The sequence below is a fragment of the Plecotus auritus genome (genome assembly GCF_963455305.1).
Source record: "Plecotus auritus genome assembly, chromosome: 1".
Taxonomy (NCBI): Eukaryota; Metazoa; Chordata; class Mammalia; order Chiroptera; family Vespertilionidae; genus Plecotus; species Plecotus auritus.
In genome coordinates, this window is record NC_137770.1 from 185313137 (window position 1) to 185337406 (window position 24270).

Below are 24270 nucleotides of genomic sequence, written 5' to 3' on the forward strand. Positions count from 1 at the left end.
AATCTTTACCTCAAATCATCTTTAAAAACCTTTATAAGGACTCTCCGCAATCTTGTTTTTGTTGATTCTACTTAGTGTCATTTTGCTTGGAGTTGGGGGGTTGTAAGACTCCCCACCTGGTCTTAGGCTAGGTTCTTTTTTAATTAAAATTTTTAATGTTGATGTAATTGCAGGTGATCCCCTTCTGCCCCCTGCCCTTGCCCACTTCTACCTACCTCTATTTCTCCCTCCCTTAGCCTTCACCAAGCTATTGTCAAGGCTCTTAAGATAGGAGGTCACCAAAACAAAATTTTATCATGGTCTTCTTAATCTATTTTATCCTCTAGGTCCACATTACTTTATATTCTCTGGGTGTGTTTTTTTTTAAATTTATTTTTATTAAATATATTGGAGTGACATTGGTTAATAAGATCATATAGGCTTCAAACATACATTTCTATGATACATGATCTGTATATTGCATTTTGTGCCCACCATCCAAAGACTACTCATCTTCCGTCACCATATATTTGGTCACCTGTACCCTTAACTATCCCCACACTCCTCCTTTCTCCCTGGTAAGCACCATACTGTTGTCTGGGTCTATGAGTTTCAGTTTTATGTCACACATGTGACTAAAATCATATGGTGCTTATTTTTCTGAATGACATATTTTGTTTAGTATAATATTCTCAAGGTCCAACCATGCTTTTGCAAATGGCAGAATTTCATCTTTTCTAATGGCTGAGTAGTATTCCATAGTAATATGTACCACATCTTCTTTATCTAATTTATATTTTAACTCCTGTGTCTATATCTCTAAAAGGCATAATTCCACCCAGTACAATCTAAAACTGCTGAGTTCATTTTGGAGAACTTTGTCATGAACATGACTGTTGAATTGTTGGTTGATGGATTCACTAGGTTTAAAATTATTTGTTAAACTTATTGTAAACATTCTTTTGTGTGGCTCTGTGTATGTGTGTGTGTGGGTGCAATGTATTTCCTGTATCTAACACTTCTTTTATCCTCCACAGTGATGATTTCACACATGCTGTAAGCGAGATCCCCGTTACTTCTTTTCTTTCCTCTCTCTTTTTTTCTGCTTCTCTTTGGAAATATTGTTCTGTCCCTATGTACATACTCTACAAATATCTAATTTTCATAATCAATCAAACATTTCCAAAAGAAAGAGAAAAAAATTAACTGGTGTGTACTTCTATTCGAATTTCCCCCTCATTTGAGATACTACTAAGAATGTATTCTTTCTTACTGAAGCAGGTCTAATACACTTAGTTCTGCTTAATCAATTGGTTTCTTTTGGATAGTCGCTTGAAATGCTTAATGGTCTAAAAGCATAGAAGAGATATTTAAAATCTAATTTGAAGATCTCCCAGAACATGTGAAAAAATGTGAAAAATAGCTTTAACACCTACAGGCCTTAGGCACAGCTCTCTGTAAACAAAACTTTAAGTAAAAGAAGTAATTTTTTTAAATTTCATCTGTAACATGAAATTTGGAATTAAGGAATTTTGAGATTCAATGATGGATTTTAAATAGATTTTATTGTCCTATTTGAAATTTGTCACCTCAGAACCAATTTAGAATCAGGCTAGGTCTTAGATACCTAGTCTGTGTAGATAGTAAAATTTCCCAACAACATGACACTCAAACTGTCTGTAAGAGAAGAAAAGACAAAAAGAAGAGCAGATGATATGAAAAACAGAACAGTAATTGCAGCCATTTACTGGGTATTTATTATGTGGCAGGCACTGATCAAAGAGTTTTACTAATTTTATCCTCTCAACAATCTTATGAAGCAGAAATAATTATTATTGGTCATGTAATGTGTAATTCTTTCAATTAAATATTGATTCATAAGCACAACAGTATTTTGCTTTCTTTATTGCCTGTCAATCCTGAGAAGGGGGAAATATAGATATTTTATTTTTTACTGAGTCCTTAAAAGGTCTCTTGATCTCAAAATCAAACTGTAAATCAAATGTGTCTTAGTGGAAAACTGTAGGCACTGAACCATTGAATTATTCTAGTGCAAATAGAAGAATTTCAAAAAAGAATATAATGTTAGCCAATACATATTTCCCCAAAAAACTGTGTTAGCACTGGGGTTATAAAGTATCTTTATCCTACAAAACTTCACAGCAAAAAAAAAATGGGATAGTTAAATTTGAACAGAAGTAGAAACATTCAGTCTATTCCGAATATTGAACAATAAGTAAAACATGCAAACAGAAGTAAGTTTGCAGAAAAATTATTAAAAACAAATGAAAATCATATGTTTCTTGGTGAAAATTTTATATTTGATGCACAAAGCTATAAAAGAAGTATAGTTATCTTCTATCATTTCAAAATTATGTAAAATATTAGATTTTAAGAGAACAATGGCACACCAACACTCTTTGCTAACTCTTATTTCCAAGAACAAGACACTTCCTTCAATTTTCACTCTATTCTTAGAACTCACAAAGTTTTTTTTTTTCCAAAAGTAATTCTTTCCAGTGTTTTGTTGGACCTAGAAGAAGTAATAGTTTCTTAGCTTAAGCAATAATCTGGACCTAAAATAATCTGTTTAATAATTCTAATTAAGTTATAAATAGAGAAATCAATGGCAATTTTTTTGTTCCACTAGAAATATGCTTATGCGAATATTCCAGGAAGACAAATTATTTTGAAATATAATTTAGCATTCTTTGCATTTTCTCTCTTTTGAAGATCAAATTAAAAAATGACTTTTCAACTTAAAAAGTATAGATAAATAATTTGTCAAGGAATAAACAATTAAAAATTCTAACTAGACATAACAAAGACATAAAATCCACTATTTATCAGAATAAAATAAGTATTCTCTTTAGGGATATTATATGCTCAAGTGATACTTCACATAAATAAAAATCTTGAATTATTATTTAAATGATTAGTGCATTTAATTATAAAGTAGGGTTGGGAAAATAGCATTGAAGTAAACATTTGCTTTTCAGTCTACTTTTGTCAAATGCCTAATTATGTTTCTTTGAGCATTAGAAGTCCATATTATTTATAATTTCCTATTTATGTTATTTGGCAAAGAAAATGGAGGATTGGGGACACTGCAATGCAACAGAGAGAGTGAAGCATTCTGGGCTACAAAACAGACAGATTGCAGGATATTCTCATGATTTTCTTGAGAATGACACATACATAAATCAGCTATTTTAATAATTTGAAATGTCCACTTTTTAAACTGTGTCTATTAGAATTTATCTATTTGTACTTGCAATACCCTAATTAAAAGTGGGATTTTTTTATATCATTGGCATGTTAAAAAACAAAACAAAACAAAATTTCCCAAACCACAAAGAATTTTTCTAGTAAGTGGATGAAGGTATCTATAGTATTTGTTGATCAACTTTCTAAAAAATGCTTCTAGAAATTATCTAAAGTATTCATTTTCTTTCAGATGTTTGAGAAGCACATCCATAGTGTTCTATAACAGTATAAAACTATTTATTTAAAATGTTCATACGTACTAATATTAATGCTGCCTTCAGAATTCCAGGTAAAGAATGGCAACATGATTTCTGTTTATTTTGCTCATAACTGTGGAAGATCTAAGCTTTATAATTATATAAAAGTGATTCTTGATCATTACACACTTACAATATTTCCACTACATTTATCATTCTGGCATCTATGTAATCTCCAAATGACACAGCCATAATCCAAAAGTTCCATTAACCATTGTTTCTCACCTTAGCTTACCACAAGCAGTACAATTTCTGAAATTAAATTTTAACACTGATTTATATACCCAACAATAACAATTAGACTTCTTCATCCATTATGTAAAATAACACCTCATTTGTATTTAGACTGATATAAAATATCCAGAATATGAGTGGTTGAGTATTATTGAGGCAGGGTGAAAGTAAAGATAATTTGCCATTCATAATCAGTGTGTACACACACACACATGCACATATGTACCCATACACACACAGATGAATCTTATTAAATTACCAAAAACTGTGCTTTGGAAAATATAATATTATTTAAAATAAAACTAAACTATAAAATATTTTCATAAAACTGATAGTAATTTTGGTTTTAATCAAAATTAATTATAAAAATGCTATGTGGAAAAACAGAAATTCCTTGAGAACAAAATAATAATTTATCTATGTCTCATACACAGTGGATTTTCACTGAGGTTTTTCTATGTGCTACAAGATCCCACTGTAGGGAGAAAGTTTGCTTATAACCAGGTAGTAATATCAGTTAATCAAATTTTTCACAGCATTCCACTAATTTCCCATTTCAAACAATCTTATTATTAACCACTATGATAGACCCCATCAATTTATACATGGTATACATATATAAATATACAAAAATATGAATGTAGCTTTTTAAAAATACAATATCTGTTTTAAAATATTTCACAATAATAAAAGCAATTTAGGTGCTACCCTTCAGAAAAGTAACATATTTTAATCACATCTTAATTTATATTTTTATACAGCATATAGTGTTCAAATCTGGCCTTCCTATCCAGCAATTAGTTTTTTAATAGTATTTAAGACCTAGCTAAATAGCATATAATGGCCTGCTTCAATTTTCCATGCATATTCTAAGTGTTGTCATTATCTCAAATAAGTAAATAAAACACTTTAAATAACACTTCTTAAACCTTCTTATAAATATTTGGCAATAAGCCTTTACTTTTACATTTATCAACACCTGTTGGGAATATCTGTCATTTGCACTAAGACAAATTAATCCATCTTAAGATGTAATGATTGTCATTAAATCGTCATCAATCACAGCAGTAGGATGAGAAATTCTAAGAGAATGTTTTATGTGAGAATTTCTAAATCTGCACATTTCAATTTAACATAATCATAGATATATTATTCATATTTATAATGCACACATGTAATGCAACACAGCAAACAGCAATCATCAAGATACATGTCACATCTTGTAAGTAAGAGAGATCAGGAGGCTCTTAAGATAGTAATTGGGTTATTTGTTTCCAGATCACATACCACTAAGATTTGGCAGAACAGTTTTCACAACATATTTCACCCAATTGTCTGATACATCCCTAAATTTCCTACCATAGACCAGATTTGGCTTTATAATCATGAGAAAAAACTAAGGTGAGTGTCAGGTAGAAAAGAAATATGCCCAAGTAACCCAATGTTGCCCAGAGAGGAGGCGAAGTGTCTTTTTTGAATACTAATAGTTGACATTTACTGTTTATTCCTGAATTTAGGGTATCAAGTGGAAAAGACATTTCTGGGTTATCAGTGATTTGATGATCTTACCTTCTTCACAATTACTCCACTAACCTCAGAGAGAAGGCCCGAATGAAGGTTGTCCTTTCAACGTAGATGAAAACATTAAATTGTAGGTTTATTAAAAATGTGACCTTCATACAAACCATAATAACACTTTTTTCAAATAAAACCAGTCAGTCATTAGGTTTTAAAAAATAACATGAAACATTGAAAAAAATCGTAATAAAACAAATAAAGAATATTTCCATTATTACATAGATATATGGATGTAAGTTTTCCTTCTTGGGACACAGTTGCTGCTGGACCAGGATGCAGCAGCCAGAAGCTGGATATCTCTAAATGTGTGTCCTGAAAGGCATTGAATCAGCAGAGATAAATGGTGGCAGGACTGCTGGGCTGTGAACTTTCACTTAGGAGGTGATGAATTAAGTTCTTTCTCTAAGTGGATCCATTTTGGTCATGTCTGAGAAAAAGCAGTCACCCTCACAAAACTGTAAGTGGCTCTGAGGTCTTCCTTACAGAGTACATTCCCCCCCACCCCATCCTGCTGCACTGATGACCACATTCTTATTACCTCGCTCTCCTACAACCTGAAAAGCATCTGAAGATTTATCTTCCTTAGCTTTTCTGCCAACGTGAGCCAACTACTATATGTTCCTCAAAAGGAACAAATTCATCTGGATGGAAAATAGCAAATAAAGGGGGAGAGGCCCAAAATGACAGGTTTACTAGGAACTAAAATGCCAAATATTAAAATGGACACAACTGCAAGTTATAACAGCAAGGAAAAGAAAGAAGAGGAAAACACTACATATTGAATACAGAAGAAAACTATTTTTTACAAAAAGAGAGTCATGGATAGAGAGGGAGGTAAGACATATTTTCTCATTTTGAAAAACAAAACTTCTTCACATTTGCCTTCCCACAAAAAAACAACAACAACCAGTTATATAAATATCACCAAAAAACAAAATTACCTTTTGCACAATAAGAAAATATTGATTTACTGAATTAAATATTCCACCACCACCCCACTTCGAACAACCGAAATCTCAGAGTAAAGTAAATGTATGCACTTAGCAAGGAAAGAACTTTTATCGTGATTGTCTACATATTAGAATTAGAAAATAATAATACATATCATGTTTACAATATGGTCTTACGTTTAGTATTATTAAAAGTTACCCTTCTGTTTAAAGCATCTGGGATAGACAATAATTAAAGTTTTAAAATCACTAGTCTTATCAAAGCAACTTCACACTATCAATAACATATAACAGCCTACTACCATATACCAATGGGCTTGGGTAGGAGAGTAAAGAATCCCATATGTCATAAACTGTTTCCATTGTTAGAATTTCGCTAACTTCTCAGTAAATTATTTTAAATATTGCATGTAATGTTTTCTTCTGCCCTCTCCAGCGGGCCTGACTGCTGTGAAAGTCCATTTTAACAGAAAGAGCCTGCCTAACCAGAGAAAACGTATTTTTTTCAGTTGCAGAGAAACAAGCACAAATAACACAGTTACATAAGTATGTGTAAAGTGTAGTTTGGCCAGAGTAAATGGAATATATGTACACAAAATTCTTCTCACCACATCCCCATCTCCATCGTCACCACCATCATCATCATCATCATCATCATGTCACCTTCACCAACCACATCACTGCAACATTGGAACCATTTTCTCTTCCTCCCTCTCCCTCTCTCCTAGACTTTCTTACCTCTCTCCCTCCTGGTACTGCCTCCAGTCTTTTCAGGTTCAAACCCTGAAAGAAAACAAAATAAAACAGAATATATTATTGTTGGCAAAGAAGTTATATAATAATTAGTACTAGCGCAAAAATTTTGAAGTAAAAGAAATAATTCATTTAACAACGAAGATCTGAGTATAGATGAGTATCTCACACATATGACAATATCTGTATCTGCATAAGTCTTCAACGGTGGTACCAATGTATTTCCTGCTAAATCTTAAGACCATTAGTAAAAGCACAATATACTAGTAAGCATTTGTTTTAGTAATGATTGCTTGTGCCTTGCGGAAATGACAATCTAAAAGCTGCTGTTTAAACTGAAGCGGTGCATGTAGGACATGCTATGATAGTAAGCTCGTACTCTATGCACTGGGGCTGGCACATTTGGCACACAAGTAAGGAAGATAAAAGCAGCAGCATCCCTGGCAGCACTGGTCATCACCTAGGAAACATTCAGGATATTATTTCCTGATGAAGGACCTTTCTCCCTCTTCTGTTATCATAACCGTTTCTATGATAAGAGTTCCCAGTGAACATGATGCTTCATTTAAATGGAAGAAGAGTTCATCTTTTTCTCAGCAAGCCTATCGTAAACAGTGCTTATGGCACAAGAAAGAGTCTCTCTCTCTCTCTTTCTCTCTGAAAATTTCTATTCAAACAAAACTCTCAGGGAAACACCTATACAGATTTCTAGAGCTCCTTTTCTGTGTATTCCTGCTACGTATTTCTGTGATCTCACCCACAAATTCTAGCTGCCTTGGTCTCCCTAAACTCAGAACTTTGTCTTCTCAACCTCAAATTTAAAGACTCTGATGTTCTGTTTGGACTGTTCCTCTGTGCACCATGATCCAAAAACTGTGTCCAGGTAGAAACCTAGGTACTGTAAGGCTCACTTTCTCTTTTCTCAAGTGTTGTGTATTTCTTGTGTGCTTTTTAATGTGTGATAATTGTTTTAGATGTTTTGTCCAGTTTTCTAATCTTTACAGCAGATGGCAAGTCTTATAGATAGTACTCCTTCATCAATAGAAGCAGAAGTCAAAGTAAATACTTTACATGCTTTACATGTACTTTTTTCAAAAGGAGAAAATTAAAGCTTATAAAATATAAATTATGTCAGCTGAGTACCAGAACTAGTAAGTACAAAAGCAAAATTTAAACAATCTTAAAAGCCTGGACACCAAGCTCATTCACTCATCCTTAGCCAGGGTTCTTTAAGTTCATAGTAATGGAGATGTTTCATGTGTTTTATACTTATGGACACAAATTAATGATAACATGAAACTTATGAATGAGTCATGATGTTTCTTCAAGGAAACAGTGATCAAGAAGAGCTGGGTGTCAGGACTTTGAGAATAAAAAAAGCATACTCACTTGGATGAAGAGGGGCTGAAAGGTAAACTTGCCAGGGTAAATATAATATACTAAAGGCCCGGTGCATGAAATTCGTGCATGGGGGGTGTGTCCCTCAGCCCAGCCTGCACCCTCTCCAATCTGGGACCTCTCAAGGGATGTCCAACTGCCCTTTTAGACCTGATCCCAGTAGGATCGGGCCTAAATGGGCAGTCAGACATCCCTTTCACAATCCAGGACTGCTGAATCTCAACTGCTCGCCTGCCTGCCTTCCTGATTGCCCCTAACCACTTCTGCCTGCCAGCCTGATCACCCCCTAACCACTCCTCTGCCAGCCTGTTTGATAACTAACTGCTCCACTGCCAGCCTGTTTGCCCCTAACTGCCCTCCATGCAGGCCTGGTCCCCCCCAACTGCCCTCCCCTGCTGACCCAGTCATCACTAACTGCCCTCCCCTGCCAGCCTCATTACCCCTAAGTGCTTTCCCCTGCTGGTCTGGTACCCCATCCAACTGCCCTCCCCTGCAGGCCTGGTCGCGCCCAACATTCCTCCTCTGCCAGCCTGGTCACCCCTAACTGCCCTCCCTTGCAGGCCTGGTCCCTCCCAACTGCCCTTCTCTGCCAGCCTGGTAACCCCTAACTGCCCTCCCCTGCAGGTTTGATAGCCCCCAACTGCCCTCCTCCCTTGTAGGCCTGCTCCCTCCCAACTGCCCTCCACTGCTGGCCATCTTGTGGTGGCCATCTTGTGTCCACATGGGGGCAGCCATCTTGTGTGTTGGAGTGATGGTCAATTTGCATATTACTCTTTTATTAGATAGGATAGAGACCTGGTGCATGGGTGGGGGCCGGCTGGTTTGCCCTGAAGGGTGTCCCAGATCAGGGTGGGGGTTCCCTTGGGGCATGGGGTGGCCTGGGTGAGGGGCCTGTGGTGGTTCGCAGGCCAGCCACACCCCCCAGCGACCCAAGTGGAGGCCCTGGTATCTGAGATTTATTTATCTTCTATAATTGAAACTTTGTAGCCTTGAGCGCAGGCCAGGGCAGGCCAGGGCAGGCAGGAAGCTTGGCTTCCTCCATTGCCATGGGTAACCCAAGCCTCCTGCTCTCTCCAGCTCCATGGCTGCCTCCATCTTTGTTGGGATTTATTTATCTTCTATAATTGAAACATTGTAGCCTTGAGCGGAGGCCAGGGCCGGCCAGGGCGGGCGGGAAGCTTGGCTCCCTCCATCACTGGGAGCAACCCAAGCCTCCTGCTTGCTCCAGCTCCATGGCTGCCACCATATTTTTTGGGTTAATTTGCATACTAGCTCCTGATTGGCTGGTGGATGTGGTTTGTGGGCGTAGTGGAGGTACGGTCAATTTGCATGTTTCTCTTTTATTAGATAGGATTGTATGAATTATATAAAGAGTTGGTCATAATTTGGGCACTAAATTATTGAAAAACCAATCTTTAAGTTGAAGAGCTGAGTCAGAGAATCTGAGGACAGGATTTTTTGAACCATATGCACAAAGAATAATGACCTAAGGGGAATCTCCATATGTTAACAGGGCCTCAGGCAAGAATTTATCTCAATGGAGATGTCAAACGATCTAGGATGTAATGAGATGCACTAAGAAGTATTGAGGTATGACCTGGAAGATGTGAAGCCCTAACCGATGGCAGAAATTACTCTGAGAACTAGAAGTAAGACTAAGCCTTCTAGTTGGAAGGTCAGCTGGCTTGAGTGGGTAAGCTGCTGGGGGAAGTGACTTAGAGCTTCTACTAGGAAAACAACAGTTCTCATGATTTTTGCTGGCTCTTGAGATAGTAACTTAGTTAATTTGCTTTGAAAAATTAGACAATCACATCAACCCAATTAACTAAGCAATAACAGTTAAGACAAGGAGTATTTTCAAAAGAAATCCAATCCTTTCTTTGTGTTAATTTATATATATGCCACACAATTTTCACATTTTTGAAATGAAAAAAAAATTCGTGTTTTAATATTTTGTGTAATATCCACTAAAGTAAGTATTGAAATAAGTCTGAAGAAAATAATTGTATAATTCTATTCAGTGAGACAATCTGACTCTCAGAAAGAATTGACGTCGAGAAGAACAGTAAAATTACTTAACCTATATAATAAAAGCCTAATATGCAAATCGACCAAACAGGAGAATGACTGGTCACTATGATGCTCACTGACCACCAGGTGGCAGACACTCAAAGCAGGAGCTGCCCCCTGGTGGTCAGTGCACTCCCAGAGGGAAAGTGCTGCTCAGCCAGAAGCCAGGCTCATGGCTGGCTAGCGCAGAGGCGGTGGCGGGAGCCTCTCCTGCCTTCATGGCAGCACTAAGGATGTCAGACTTCTGTGGGGAGTGGGCCTAAGCCGTCAGTCAGACATCCCCCAAGGGCTCCCAGACTGCAGGTGGGCGCAGGCCAGGCTGAGAGTCCCCCCGCCCCCAAGTGCAAAAATTTTGTGCACCGGGCCTCTAGTGATATATAAATATGTATGTATACTGGTTGACTATTAAAATTAATACAAGGTTTACAAAATTTTAACTGATATAAAATCCCACTTCATTGTTCTTAAATATTTAAGAGTGCAATATTTATCTAGCTAGCCTTGAAAAAAATTATGTTTAAAAATACTCTGGAAAATATGGTTGAGGAAAATGTATTTCCCTTGCTATACATATTTTCTCACTAGAGAATATAAATGGTTTGTGTGGATTGAAATTAAGCATATAAGTCCAAACAAAATTGCTATAAATTGTAGGTAAAAAAAAAATTACACCAAAGCAAATGTTCTACAGTGTGCTAAATTAAAATAGTTTAGTAAGGCATAAGCGGGAAAAGCTATCAACTGGGGGAAAAAATTGAATGTTCTGCCATGACTCTCTTGCAGTACAGCTTTCAGGCATCCGTGTGAACACCCCTGGTAACTAGGCCAGGGTATGAGATCATGTCTGTGTAAAGTATGTATAGATGTAAAATATTCTCTTTTGTAATGACTACAATCTCATCATGCCAAATTGCTATCTATCATACCATAAAGATTTCCCCCGCTTCCTTGTAAACCAAAAATCAGAAACACAGTACCCAATGCCCCTACATTTGGCTGTTTTACTTGTCCAATATGGAAAACTATAGAATGAATAGATAGAATAGATATTTCATTTCCAGTTCTGTGGAGATTTCATTGTGATAATTTTTCTTAACTGTAGAAGGTAGTCAAGATTTAACTGAATAAAACCAAAATTTCACTGTGAGATGTTTTACATTCAGCCTTAGCTATGGATGCATAAGAAAGAACTAGAAGGAACTTTAAATAATTTGTAGTTCAACCTCTTACACTGACAGATGTGGGACTTACAGCAGGAATTTAACTTACAAATGGTAGATTTTGGGGCTCAAACTCTGATCAGTAGGTCTGCAATCCAAGACTATCTTTCTTTACCAAAATTGTTTTAGTTCTCTTATAAACCATTGTCTTACAAGCTACATAACTTTTGGCATATTCCTTAACCATATTATGCTGCAGGTTTCTTACTTGTAGAATTGAGATAATCCATATAAAACACAGCTCAGTGCCTAGTTCAAAGTTAATCCAAACATGCACCAAATTTTATTAGTAGCTTAAGATGTTGCTGCTTTTGTAATATTATTCCAAAGAAAGACTAATTATTACAACAGTTATAAAAATAACTAGTATTTTGGAGGTGTTCTCTATGTGTTAAGTACATTCCAAGTGTTTTACCTGGATTAATTCAATTTTTACAATAATCTCATTACATATTAAAATCAAATAGTTCTTCCCACACGAAGCTGAAATGGAAATTATCTTTAAATTGTTCTGCTCTGTTTTTGAACCTACTTCTTTAGGCAAATTAAGACATACCACCTTATTCTTGCTATTGTAAGATCATTGTGTAGCTCTGGTATAGGGCCCAAAAGAATGACTAGAGTGTAAAACACTTGTGCTTCTTACTACTTCATCTTAAACAGTGGCATCGTTTGGAGGAGAAATGATGAAAGCAATGTTCAACACTGGACTTTGGTTTACTTATCAGGAAAATGACGTGGGGGTGGGAGGATATAGAGATAAATATTTAAAATTTAATATCTGAGGTATGTTTTAATTTTAAAACAGACAGACTGGTTCTTTTACTAGTTCTTTCTACCTCAGCTTCTCAGTGAGACTGATGAAACTACTCAAGAAGTTCAAAAATTCCAACAAGTTTAAACACAGTTTGATACACCCATTGTCAACCTCAACTCAGTTCCTAAATTCTGGTTTTCTTAACTGGGATATCTACTTTTTCATCTACCATCTTGCTGAACAGACTTTAAATTCAGTGTCAAGTTTCAATTACATTTTGCTGATAAAAAAAAATCTTTAGTTGTATATATGTATTTCTAACCTCAGCCCTATTTAGGATTTTTTTGTGAGTTAGTATGAGATTTTTGACCAGACATAGGTTTAGAAAATAGACTTAGAAATTCAGAAACTCCACAGCTGCTAAACCTATTTAAAAAATGTAAGAATTCACTATTATATATAATTTCTAGTTTTCCTTTAAAGTAAACATAGTTTAAATATTTTTGAGGGTCCTTTATCTCTTTTTTAGTCACTATATTGGAAAATATTGTATTTTCTTATACTGTGTTGAAATAATGTCACAGAAAGCTCTGTAGTGTATGTAGTGTACCTGTTGGAAAATTTTAGAGTTCATCAGGATCTAGGCTAAAATCTATCAAAGACAAAAACAAACAAACAAACAAAAAACAGCCAAATGACAAAATTTATCAAACTTTGTTTTCAAGGTTAGTTATTCTAATCATCTCTGAACCTCTATACCATGATATCTGTAATCTATTCACTGGGAGCTTTGAAATGCTCTTCATCTCCCTTTTCAAAAACCAAAATATGTTATTATTTTTAGATACTTCACCATTTTTCATGGTGAAATTTCTAAAAGTTCTTGCATTTTAAAAATGAAAAATCATACCACATTTCCTAAGTAATATCATAACTACATCATGGGATACTTTTTTATCTGTGAACATTGCTTTTATTTATTTTTTAATTAAATCTTTATTGTTGAAAATATTACATATGTCTCCTTTTTTCTCCATTGACCTAGCCCATCCCCGTCCCCCACCTCAATTCTTTTTTTTAAAATATATATTTTATTGATTTGTTACAGAGAGGAAGGAAGAGGGATAGAGTTAGAAACATCGATGGGAGAGAAACATCAATCAGCTGCCTCTTGCACACCTCCTACTGGGGATGTGCCCACAACCAAGGTACATGCCCTTGACTGGAATGGAACCTGGGACCCTTCAGTCTGCATGCCGACGCCCTATCCACTGAGCCAAACCGGTTAGGGCCCACCTCAATTCTTTACCACCCTATTGTCCATGTCCATGGGTTATGCATATAGCATACAAGTTCTTTGATTGATCTCTTCCCACCCACCCACCCCCCTCCACCTAAAGGTGCACATATGCATATAATAAAAATAGTGTGCAGTTGTTGATTTGTTACTAGATGATAGGCACTACGCTAAGCCATTTACATGGCTTATTTTTTTATCCCTCACAATTACACAATGGTGCAGGTGTTGTATTGATTCCTATTTTTGTCACAGTAATTGAGACAAAGAGAGGTTAATTAACTTGCTCATGGAGACACAGATAGAAGGAGGTAGAGTATTGAATCCAGAAAATCTGATTACAGAGCTTCTTTTGCAGCCGCTACACATACTACCTCCAACAGTAACTATTACTTTGTTTCATTTGTATTGAGATGACTATCTAATATGAACTGGATTAATATGTGTCTAATAAATTAATGATTGAGTAACCTATTAGATGAGAAAGCCTAATTCCAGAGTTCTATTAAAGTTCACCTAAACCTTATCATTTTTACTGAAGAAGTAAATGTGAATTAAATTCTTGCTTTTGAATTCATTTAAGATTTGGAAATAAATATGGGGGAAAATAAATAAGGTTGGATTCCAGAGTTCCTGATTTCTGGGGAAAAATATATAATTCAATTGAAATATTTCCTGTGGCATACAAAGATTAAAAGAAAATTAATGTAAGTATATGGGGCACAAATACATTTCATAGAGTTTGTCTATGATTACTGTCACTCTAGGCTAACTAAAGTATTAATCAAGTAGAGCACTCCCATGCCTCCAGTTTTCTAGCAGTTCTCATCATGGTGTACTATGTAAATTAAACTCCTGTTCCAGGGACTCGGGTTCTCATATTTTATGAGCTTTGATACGATGGAGTTCACCTTAAAACTGGAGTATTTCTCGTGTTTCTAAAGTTCATAGCTGGGAGGTCATTTGTGACGATGGTGTCGATCCATTTCAGATGTGAGGCTAATCAATAACACGGCACTTCTACTAAGACTTTATGTAATATTATTTCTGACAACCTGTACTTGTTAATCTAATTCTTAAATAGAAAGTTACAGACAGTAACTTTAACTATGTCAATAAAGTTTTAGAAGACAAGTAACCTTAACTATGTCAATAAAAGGTATATTGTTTTAGAATTCTCTCATGGTGACAAACATCAGTTCAATGATGAATTTAAACAGACATGACAGGCATAGTACCCACTGTATGGATTGTGGCATGGTGAAATATTTGAAGAAATATTGCTTAGTTATACTATGCTAATTAAATCATGAATCTGTCTAGTACTGCTGTCTTTTATAGTCTTACCATGAAATCTCAAAATAAAAAATACACTAGACTAGTTCAAGAGAGAAAATTAATAGCTAGAATATGGTTATCTATCAATCAGTCTGTCTGTCTATCTATAACTTCAACCCCATATCTTTCCATAAACTCCATCCTCAACACTCCATTACAAAACCTGGCTCTCTTGCGAGTCCATGGACATGTTAGGCATTCTTCTACCAGAGGCTTTGGATGAGGTGCTAACCCCAGCTACAACTCTTGTCACCTAGATACTCGCATAACTGACGCCAACAGCTGCTCAAGTTTTTGCTGACTTATCTACTCAGTGAGGTCTACTTCTGTCACCTCTTTAATGTTATAGTCTACCTCACCTCTAGGGACACTTAAAACCTTTTAACATACTGTGTAAATGTACTATTATTGTGTATTATCTATCCACATTTGGACTTATGTGCCACAAAGACAGTGATCTCTGCTGAATTATCCCAATTGCCCAAGTACTGCCTGGAGCATGGTAAATGTAAAATCAGTATTTAAATGTTTCTTTGATGAATGGAATATTTACTTTTTTTTGTATTAATTTTACTCCATTTTCTGTATACCTTTAAATATATAAAGGTTTATTCCCACAGGCTTCAGGAAATAGGTAGTAGTCAAAGGAGAAGCTCTCTTCCCGCCAAAAGACAATTGCACATTTTGGTATGTGTTTGTTCTAGAGGGGAAAACTGAAGTTTCCATCAGCGATGCTGTGCAAGATTCTTACATAAGACCTAACACCAGCCTGCAGTGGAGGCCCTTCTATAGGGGCCCAGACAGAAGCCAAAAGCTGTTGAGTATAACGGGGCAAAGGAGACAGTGAGGAAGGGTAACAGGCACCAAGCATGGAGAAGGAATACCAGACTCCTTGGAATGGTGTGGTGGTTGTTTTTGTTTGTTTGTTTGTTTTCCTTTTTAAGTCATCTTTGTGGGAAGATTCTGGACAGGGATCCCAGAAAAAGAAAGCGTCCAAGATTCCTTTAGCTGGCCTGGGTGCTAGAGCAGCTGGTACAGGAGAATCTACTATGTCAGGTTCAGGCAGAGCCAGGATGGAATGCAGAATTAAAGGAGTACTTAGAGGAAACAGTTTGGCTTGGGATGCTAGATGGCCAAGCGTCAGCCTTTGGTCCAGTGCAACCCTGGCCTAACTTGTCAACAGTGAAAAATTTGTCTGTTTAGAAGAACCAGCTGGAATCACACCAGCTTCTGTTACCTTCATGTATATTGCTTGGAAAAGATTAATTTGTATGAACTTTCTGAGATGTTAATTCCTGGGACTGCTTTATTCTTCCCAGAAGGTTGTTTATTGGTGGAATAATCCTCACAGGCTGAAAGCTAGAACACACCAGTCTTGGTCTGCAGTTCCTTAGGAATGGGTTGGCATGTGGTTGAGCTTAGAGGAAAAAGCTGCATCTTCTGGTAGATGATGAACTGACCTGCTGTCCTACACCAAACATCAGCCTGAGGTATGTTTCAGCAAAGGCAGGTAGCAGTTTTAAGAGCAGAAAGGTAGAGGGGATCTAGAAAAGATCTGCCCTGATAAAGAGTCATCCTCAGGTGTGAGGGAGAGGGCAACGAACCCAGCGACACTTCCCTTATCCAGCAATTTCTGTCACTGTTGTGACCAGCTTCTTCCCATTCAGTAGGCTCTCATGCTGCTCAGAGATGCAGGGCTCATTAAAGTCACTGCCTCTGTAGGAATTTGCACATTCATCTCAAGATTTGGCACTGACTATCTCACAAGCTAGGGAATTCTTGCTCAGGTAAACGTGACAGCCATCCCTTTTGTTGATGGAAATCACTGGCACTTTTCCCATTACCTGAACTCTGTCATCCCTATTATTGATTATCTCCATGATGCCCATCACATCACAGAACACCAAAGTTTCTTACAGTTATCTAATATAATGGAGTTGTTCTTTTTTCTCTTAATTTGCAATGTCATATTAACACACTTGTATTAGTCCATGTAAGCCACCTGGTTTAGCTCTGTGCCAATAATTACCAGGTTGTTAACGTTTTCCTGATTTTCCACTCTCTGCTTCTTGCCCTCCAGTTCAAGGCAGAGCTGGCTCCTTCTCTGTGGCTGTTTCAAGGGATGGGCTGACTCCTGGTTTGGGTACTGAGAATAGCTTGGGGCCACTTCGCACTGGACCACTCGGAGCCTGCAGGGCAGGGTTCTTGTGAGCCTCCGTGTCATCAGGTGTACGTTTCAGGGCATGTGTGCTGCTCTCCCTGATTCATCTGCTCAAACAGTGCTGAGCATGAAGAGGAGACATCTAACCTCAAACTGGTAGGGTAGGCTATGGTGGGGAGGGGGGTGGGGGGCGTGGCGGCAAGGCGGGTGGGATTTGATCCAGAAGAGGGTCCAGATGGCAAGCCACTCAGTTCTTTTGTCACGGGCCCCATTTCGCTCCAGGCCAGAACCGCAGTACGGAACTCTTTATCTTCAGCCTGCAGCTCTATCCACATACTCAAGTACGTTTTGACCAGTCCACATGCTCTTATCCATATCTTTGTACTCCTTGAGGACTTGGTTTGTATAAAACATGGCAGCATTGTTCATTTCTTTCACTTAAGGAACAGGCTTGGGAGCCATACCACCCAGCCCAGGGCTTGGATACTGTCACTGACAGCTTGACAGGTAATTGAACAACTTGCTGCCTTGGTTCTTCTCCGGAATAGTTATCACTTCTTGATCTGCTCTGAGATGGGAGCCAACAAATCGGAAAGCTGATTACCTGTTGGCTGCTGACACTGAGAGACTATAACCAAGTGAGCGCACTCCAACTTCAGCCCTTTATGGACCATCTCCACCTGTTTCTGCACGGCTCCTCCAGTCTTTCCTGACCTTCCGGTACTCTGCCACAGGACTAGCTGGCAGTGAGTCAAATGTTTCCACGTAGGGAACATATCCTGCTTTTGGGGCACTGTCTGCAGACCCACAGTGCATTCCAGAGGCACGGGATACACTGCCTCCAGGCAGTGCACAGCCCTCTCCAATCTTTCTACCAGATTTTGCATGTCAGCCATAATGCACCACCTGCTTTGGGCCTGCGGAAAGCCACTCTCATCCATGTAGCTAAAGAGTTTTTCCCAATCTGTGATGCATTAATTTATATTTATATATTGTACAAGTGGTTCTGGCTTTAGCAATTATCAGATAAAATAAATTCATTTATTTGCATTAAACAAATCATCGAAAATCTAAAATTTCATTTATAACTCTAAGAGTTTCAGCATTTTCTTATCACACTGTTTTTTGACAGCTCCAAAGAAAGTGTGCCATGCTTTTTATTAAATGCCTAAGCAATAATCACTCACAAAGCCTTTATAAGGAAAAGATTGTTGATTTCAGAATATCCTTTAGAATATATTCTCAACTGGGCAGTGTCCTCTTTCTATTAAGATGACAGTAATTATTTCAGGATAAAAAGCAAACTAATATATGCAAGTATGCAGGTTTAGAAATAAAAACTGACTTCAATTAAAATAAATAACATGGGTTACAGGAATCTATCACAATACCTAATTATTCAGTTTTATAATAACTTTAACATTTTAAAAAGGTTTGGTTCCAAAAGATTGAATGATAAAGTTACATATGATTATATACCTACAATGGATTCTAAGTGCTATTCAACGGGTTTCTGATACTGACTCTGAGCCTGTTGATTCCTTCTTGTTAAGTAGGATCTCAATGAAAATTCAAGAGAAACTAAGCATCTAACCTTTCCTTCCTCCCTGAATGGGCCACATTCTGTCCATCCTCTTTCCTGTGTTGCAAAAACTTTTCCACTCATGGTAGTCTGCATGTTGATGTATTTTCATTTATCAGGTTTGCTATTATTTGCAGAAATCTCAACATCTCATTTCCTCAAAGTTCCCTTTAAGTAATGACCCTATATGAATTTTACTAGTGGCCTGGTACATGGATTTGTGAACATTGAAAAGAAATTAATTAGAAGAAATATTTTAATATCGCTATTCGCTCTTTCTCTATAATAGAAGTGTCAACCAAATTCATGATCATCAATGACAGACTGAAACAAATGTGCGCGATCGGTGCCAGTTAGAGCTTTATATATATGGCGCATGTGCAAGTCAACTTAGGCTTTTATAGATATAGAATAAACTTGCTTAATTAGACCTGCTTTCTGATTTAGCTAAATTTTTTCCAGCCCAGTGAAGCACGCCAACTTCTTTTTCGGGTAATTGTCAGCAACACAGCAGTAAATATCAACACAAAGCAGATTATTATTATAGATCACGCAGGGAGAACAAAGGGTAAAATATTTAACTGCAGAAGTGTTTGATTATATTCTGCACAGTGAGAAAACCTGAAGTCATTTTCAAGGTCCACCATATCTTACTTCTTTTCAGTCAGTTCAAGTTTCTAAATCTCCATTTCCCAGCTAATAAAAAGAAAATAGGGTTCCACGGGGTCTTCTATCTACCTACTCCAGGACTTCTGTGAGGATCAAATGAGATGAGGCACGGGAAAATGCTTCACAGACATTTGGTTAAAGTGTGAAACGTTTGCACCTGGCTACAAAGCAAGTTGTGTTCCTGGGCTGAAGAAACTGCAAGGAGGCTAGTTGTTGCTAGGAAGAGAAAGCTGGGTGTTGCTACATGACGTCATTACCCAGCACCCACAGCCACCTTTTCCTGGCTGGGCTGGGCTGGGGGCCTGCATTTTGTGCCACGGGGTCTCGGCAGCGTTGGCTGTAATTTGGTGGGCTGTCACTCTGGGGTGGTGGCGGCGCCTGTGAACCACTTGGGGGAAGCCTAGTGTTGCTTTGTGGGTGCCAGGTCCATGGTGCCATTTCTCTGTAAATGGCTAGTGTGCATCACAGCAACTCCTGCGTTGTGCATCTGTCCCCTGGTGGTCAGTGCGTGTCATAGCAACTGGTCGGACAAACACTTAGCATATTAGCTTTTTATATATATAGACTAGAGGCCTCGTGCACGAAATTCATGCATGGGGAGGAGGGTCCCCTCAGCCCAGCCTGCACCCTCTCCAATCTGGGACCCCTTGGGGGATGTCCAACTGCTGGTTTAGGCCCAATCCCTCTCACAATCCTGGCTACTGGCTCCTAATTGTTCACCTGCCTGCCTGCCTGGTCACCCCTAACTGCCCCCCCTGCCAGCCTAGTCAGCTCCAACTGCACCCCCCCTGCCAGCCTGGTTGCCCCTAACTGCCCCCCCCCACACTGGCCTGGTTGCTTCTTACTGCCCCCGACCCATAGGCCTGGTCACCCCCAACTGCCCCCCTCTGCCAACCTGATTGCCCCTAACTGCCCCCCCGCAGCTGGCCTGGTCGCCCCCAACTACCCCCCTGCCAGCCTGGTTGCCCCACGCAGCCTGCTTGTTCTGTTGTTTGGTCATTCCTCACTAACCCTCCTGCAGGCCTGGTCGCCCCATGCAGCCTGCTTGTTCAGTCATTTGGTTGTCCCTCACTAACCCTCCTGCCGGCCTGGTTGTAGGCAGCCATTTTGTGAGGGCATGAGAGTTAATTTGCATATTACCTCTTTATTATACAGGATTGCTAAAGGGGCTTACCACAATACTTACAGTTAGTTACTTATTACCAAGAATGGGTGTCTCACTCTACTTATTAGGTGCATCTCTTAATGCTGCCTTTTTTTTTTTTTTCTGTGTCTGCAGGTTCTCTGGCCAAGAGTCTCTGTAAACTGCCTCTGTGTTCTTTGCTTCACTGGAGTGATCAGAAGAATTTATGTGCTCCTTTCTTCTGTAAAATGAAGTTTACTTTTTGGAAAGAAAAGTAAAAGGAAACTGCCACTGTATAAAAGCACTGATTCTATTTTATCCAATGTTTACAAATAAACATCATTGAGTGTTGCTACTGCTCAAGGGCTTTAACTATTTGTACATTTCACAGTGACTATGTGGGTGACATGTCCATGAACATCATCCTGTGCCAGACTCTCTTTGAGGCTCTGGTGCTAACATATTTGATCACACATATTTGTACACAAGGAGCTTTGGGTAACTTCTGGTAGTTTAGCTAGTGAAGTTTAAGGAAATCTTAACACATTAGATTTGGGTGATTAGAAGGACCATCATTCTTATAATGAGAACCATTAGTCCATATAGTTAAATGAAACTGCCGAAAGATACAGAATTAAATACTTTGAATAAAGGTTTTCCATGTTAAGAGGTGCCTCAAGCACATAACTGATAATATTTTCTAAGACAACTTATTATCTCCCTCAAAGCTTTTGAGTCTGTATTGCTAATAATGCCTCTCAGGTGTCACTGAGAGTTGCTACTTATAATAACTAACAAAAGTGCTCAAATGCTTGTGGAGCTTCTCCCTATTAATCTAAACTTTATTCAAACTAGTCAGACTCATGGAGATCTTCATTCACTTGAGCCTACCACTTTCTTGTGCAGTTTTCCTCTAATTTCCTTTTGTTTTACCTTAGAGTCCAAGGCTCATGATAATCATCAGGATGATACACAAACCTTTCCACTTTCTTCCTCTGCTGTACTTCTCCAGCAGATCCTAGACTCTGGATATCAACTGCATGAGGCATAGCTGCACCTAGTAACTTATAATTCGTTGCTGGAGAAAAATGAAGAGTTGTGTTTAAACGTATAATTATGAAAGGACTTTTAGAGAGAGGACAGGCAGTTTTAGGGAAAAGGGAGGTCCACAGGAGAGGAATGCATATGTGATGTGAAGGAGATAGCTCCAAGGCACCAGAATGCTTATCTTACTTTCATCGAGGATAGAGAGATGTTATAAGAGGAAGGCATATATTCACAGAGAATAGAGAAATGTTGCAAGATGAGGAGGAGAGAAAAAGGGGGACACCAGGTGGGCTTTGACCTTTGAAATTGATACTCTGCAGAAGAATGACCAATTAGGAAAGCATGGGGGTCATAAATTAAGGAAGGTTCCAATCAGAAAGGGTCACGAAGAGACAAAGAGCTACAGCCTTTGTAAACCTGGAGACAAAGAGATTCAGAACAAGATTTAGGTTTTTCCCATTTTAGAGAGAGAGAACAAGCTTTTCCCATTTGGGGACCCCTGCCCAGGGGATTCCCCTTTGGGAACCATTTCCCAGGAGGAGTTTGTATAAACTTCCAATAAACTACACATTTTTTTAAAAAAATTTTAGTCTTCTGACCAGGAGTCTGGCACTGGGACATTCCTGATCTTCTGGATCTAAGCAGCCATTTTTCTCCTGAAGAGCCAGCCGCTTCCAGCAGTCTAAGGGCAACCAATACAGCCACACCTAGACTACACCCTGAGCAGTATAAAGAACACAAAAAATCTGAGTACCCCAAAGAGCCCTCAGCTGGGTTGAAGAGAGGCCGTTCAGTCCCAGAAAGTGATACAGCACCACTCCCATCTAAAGCTCTATCAGAAACAGCCACTTGAGAGATTAAGACTGACAGCAGGCAGACAGGCTAGGTGGGCAGGTTGGTGCTACCTGCTTGCAGTCAAGTCTATGGAGATAGACACAAACAGAGGAGCGGTGGATCGCTTGGAACTTCAACACAGTGCTGACGACCTGACAGGAAACTAAGAAGTGGCATACGGAACAGAAGAGTAAGTTCTTAAACCACTCCCCATGTGGCATTAAAACTCAGCTGAAACAAATGACACTTCACTTGTTTTATTTTTATCTTTTATTTAAAAAAATTTTTTTCTTTATTTTGTTTGTTTTATTTTTTTTGCATTTTTTCATTCTATTTTTATTTTTTATTGTCATTTTATTTTATTTCTTTATTTATATATTTTTTCTTTCTTTTCTTCTTATCCACTCATTACCTTTCTATCTCCTCTGTACTGAACCAAGGTACTCCCCCTATTCATTCAATTCCTTAACATTACTATCTCTATATAAGCTCTGCCTCTACAGATTCTTCCCCCTCCCCTTTTTTTTCTGGGTGTTTGTTGTTTACATTTTTTGGTTTATCTGTTTGTTCTGTGGTGTTTTCTCCATATATATATTTCTCTTCCTTTTTATTTCCTCTCTTACCTTTTTTCTTTTCTTGATATCATTTTTGCTCTCTTTTCTCTCTCCTAATTTTCTTTTCTCTGGTGGTCACTTATATTGGGGCTATCGGTATTGTGAGTTCATTCTTATTTTGTTCTCTTTGTGTCATGTCTTGTTGAATTGTATTTTGTGCTGTTTGGTCAATGTGGTAGAGAGTGAGTCACATAATCAGACACCCTGAGAAGAGACTCCATCCAATGAGTCTCAAAATTGAAGATGAAATCAGGAGCTTCACAGACAATAACACTCAAGACCCCACTACACCAAGAGAACCTGAATATACCATGTAGAAGGCATCCCTAGATTATGCAGCCTAGAGACCAGAGAGATTGCACCACTGCATCCCACAAAACATCTACTATGTAAGACAAACTAAAAAAATCTGGGTGGCATAGCAGTTTGATCTAATACATAGAAACAATCTCAAAGTAACAGCAAAACTGGGGAAACAAAGAAACAAACCCCATACAAAAGAAATGGAGGAATCACCAGAAAAGCAAATAAATGAAATTGAGGCAAGCAATTTGTCAGAGAAAGAATTCAGAGCAATGGTTATAAGGACACTGAAAAGGATGGAAGATAAATTCAACATGGGTAAGAATCAAGAAGAAATGAAGAATCAAGAGGAAATGAAGAATGACATTGCTGCAATAAAGACCACCTGGGAAGTTTCAACAGCAGACTAGAAGAAGTTGAGGGCCACATCAGTGAGTTAGAAGACAAGGTATAAAAACACCTAAGCACAGCAGCAACTGGAAAGAAAACTCAAAAAGCAGGAGGAGAGCCTTAGGGAGCTTTGGGACAACGAAACAAAACATCTACATAATAGGGGTGCCATAAGGAGAGGAATTGGAGCAAGGGATAGAAAACCTGAAGAAATAATAACAGAAAACTTCCTTGATTTTATGAAGAAAAAAGCCACACAAGTACAAAAAGCACACAGAATCCCAAACAAGATGAACCCAAAAAGACTGACAACAAGACACATCATAATTAAATTGGCAAATATCAACAACAAAGTGAGAATCTTAAAGGGCTGCCAGAGAGAGACAGAAAGTTACCTACAAGGGATCTCCCATTAGACTATCAACTGATTTCTCAACAGAAACACATCA

The 24270-nt window shown here is 38.0% G+C and overlaps 1 protein-coding gene and 1 pseudogene across 2 annotated transcripts in view; both read right to left on the bottom strand.

Annotated features, from left to right (window-relative positions):
• CCSER1 (coiled-coil serine rich protein 1) overlaps positions 1-24270 on the bottom strand; it is a 1252026-nt gene that overhangs the window by 391820 nt on the left and 835936 nt on the right. Inside the window, exon 10 of the mRNA XM_080677357.1 lies at positions 7004-7048. Coding sequence (XP_080533483.1) covers positions 7004-7048 — 45 coding nt within the window. The remainder of the gene's footprint in view (positions 1-7003; positions 7049-24270) is intronic.
• Positions 16718-18155, bottom strand: LOC308243775 (adenylyl cyclase-associated protein 1-like; annotated as a pseudogene). Its single transcript has one exon. The product of its transcript is annotated as an adenylyl cyclase-associated protein 1-like (transcript).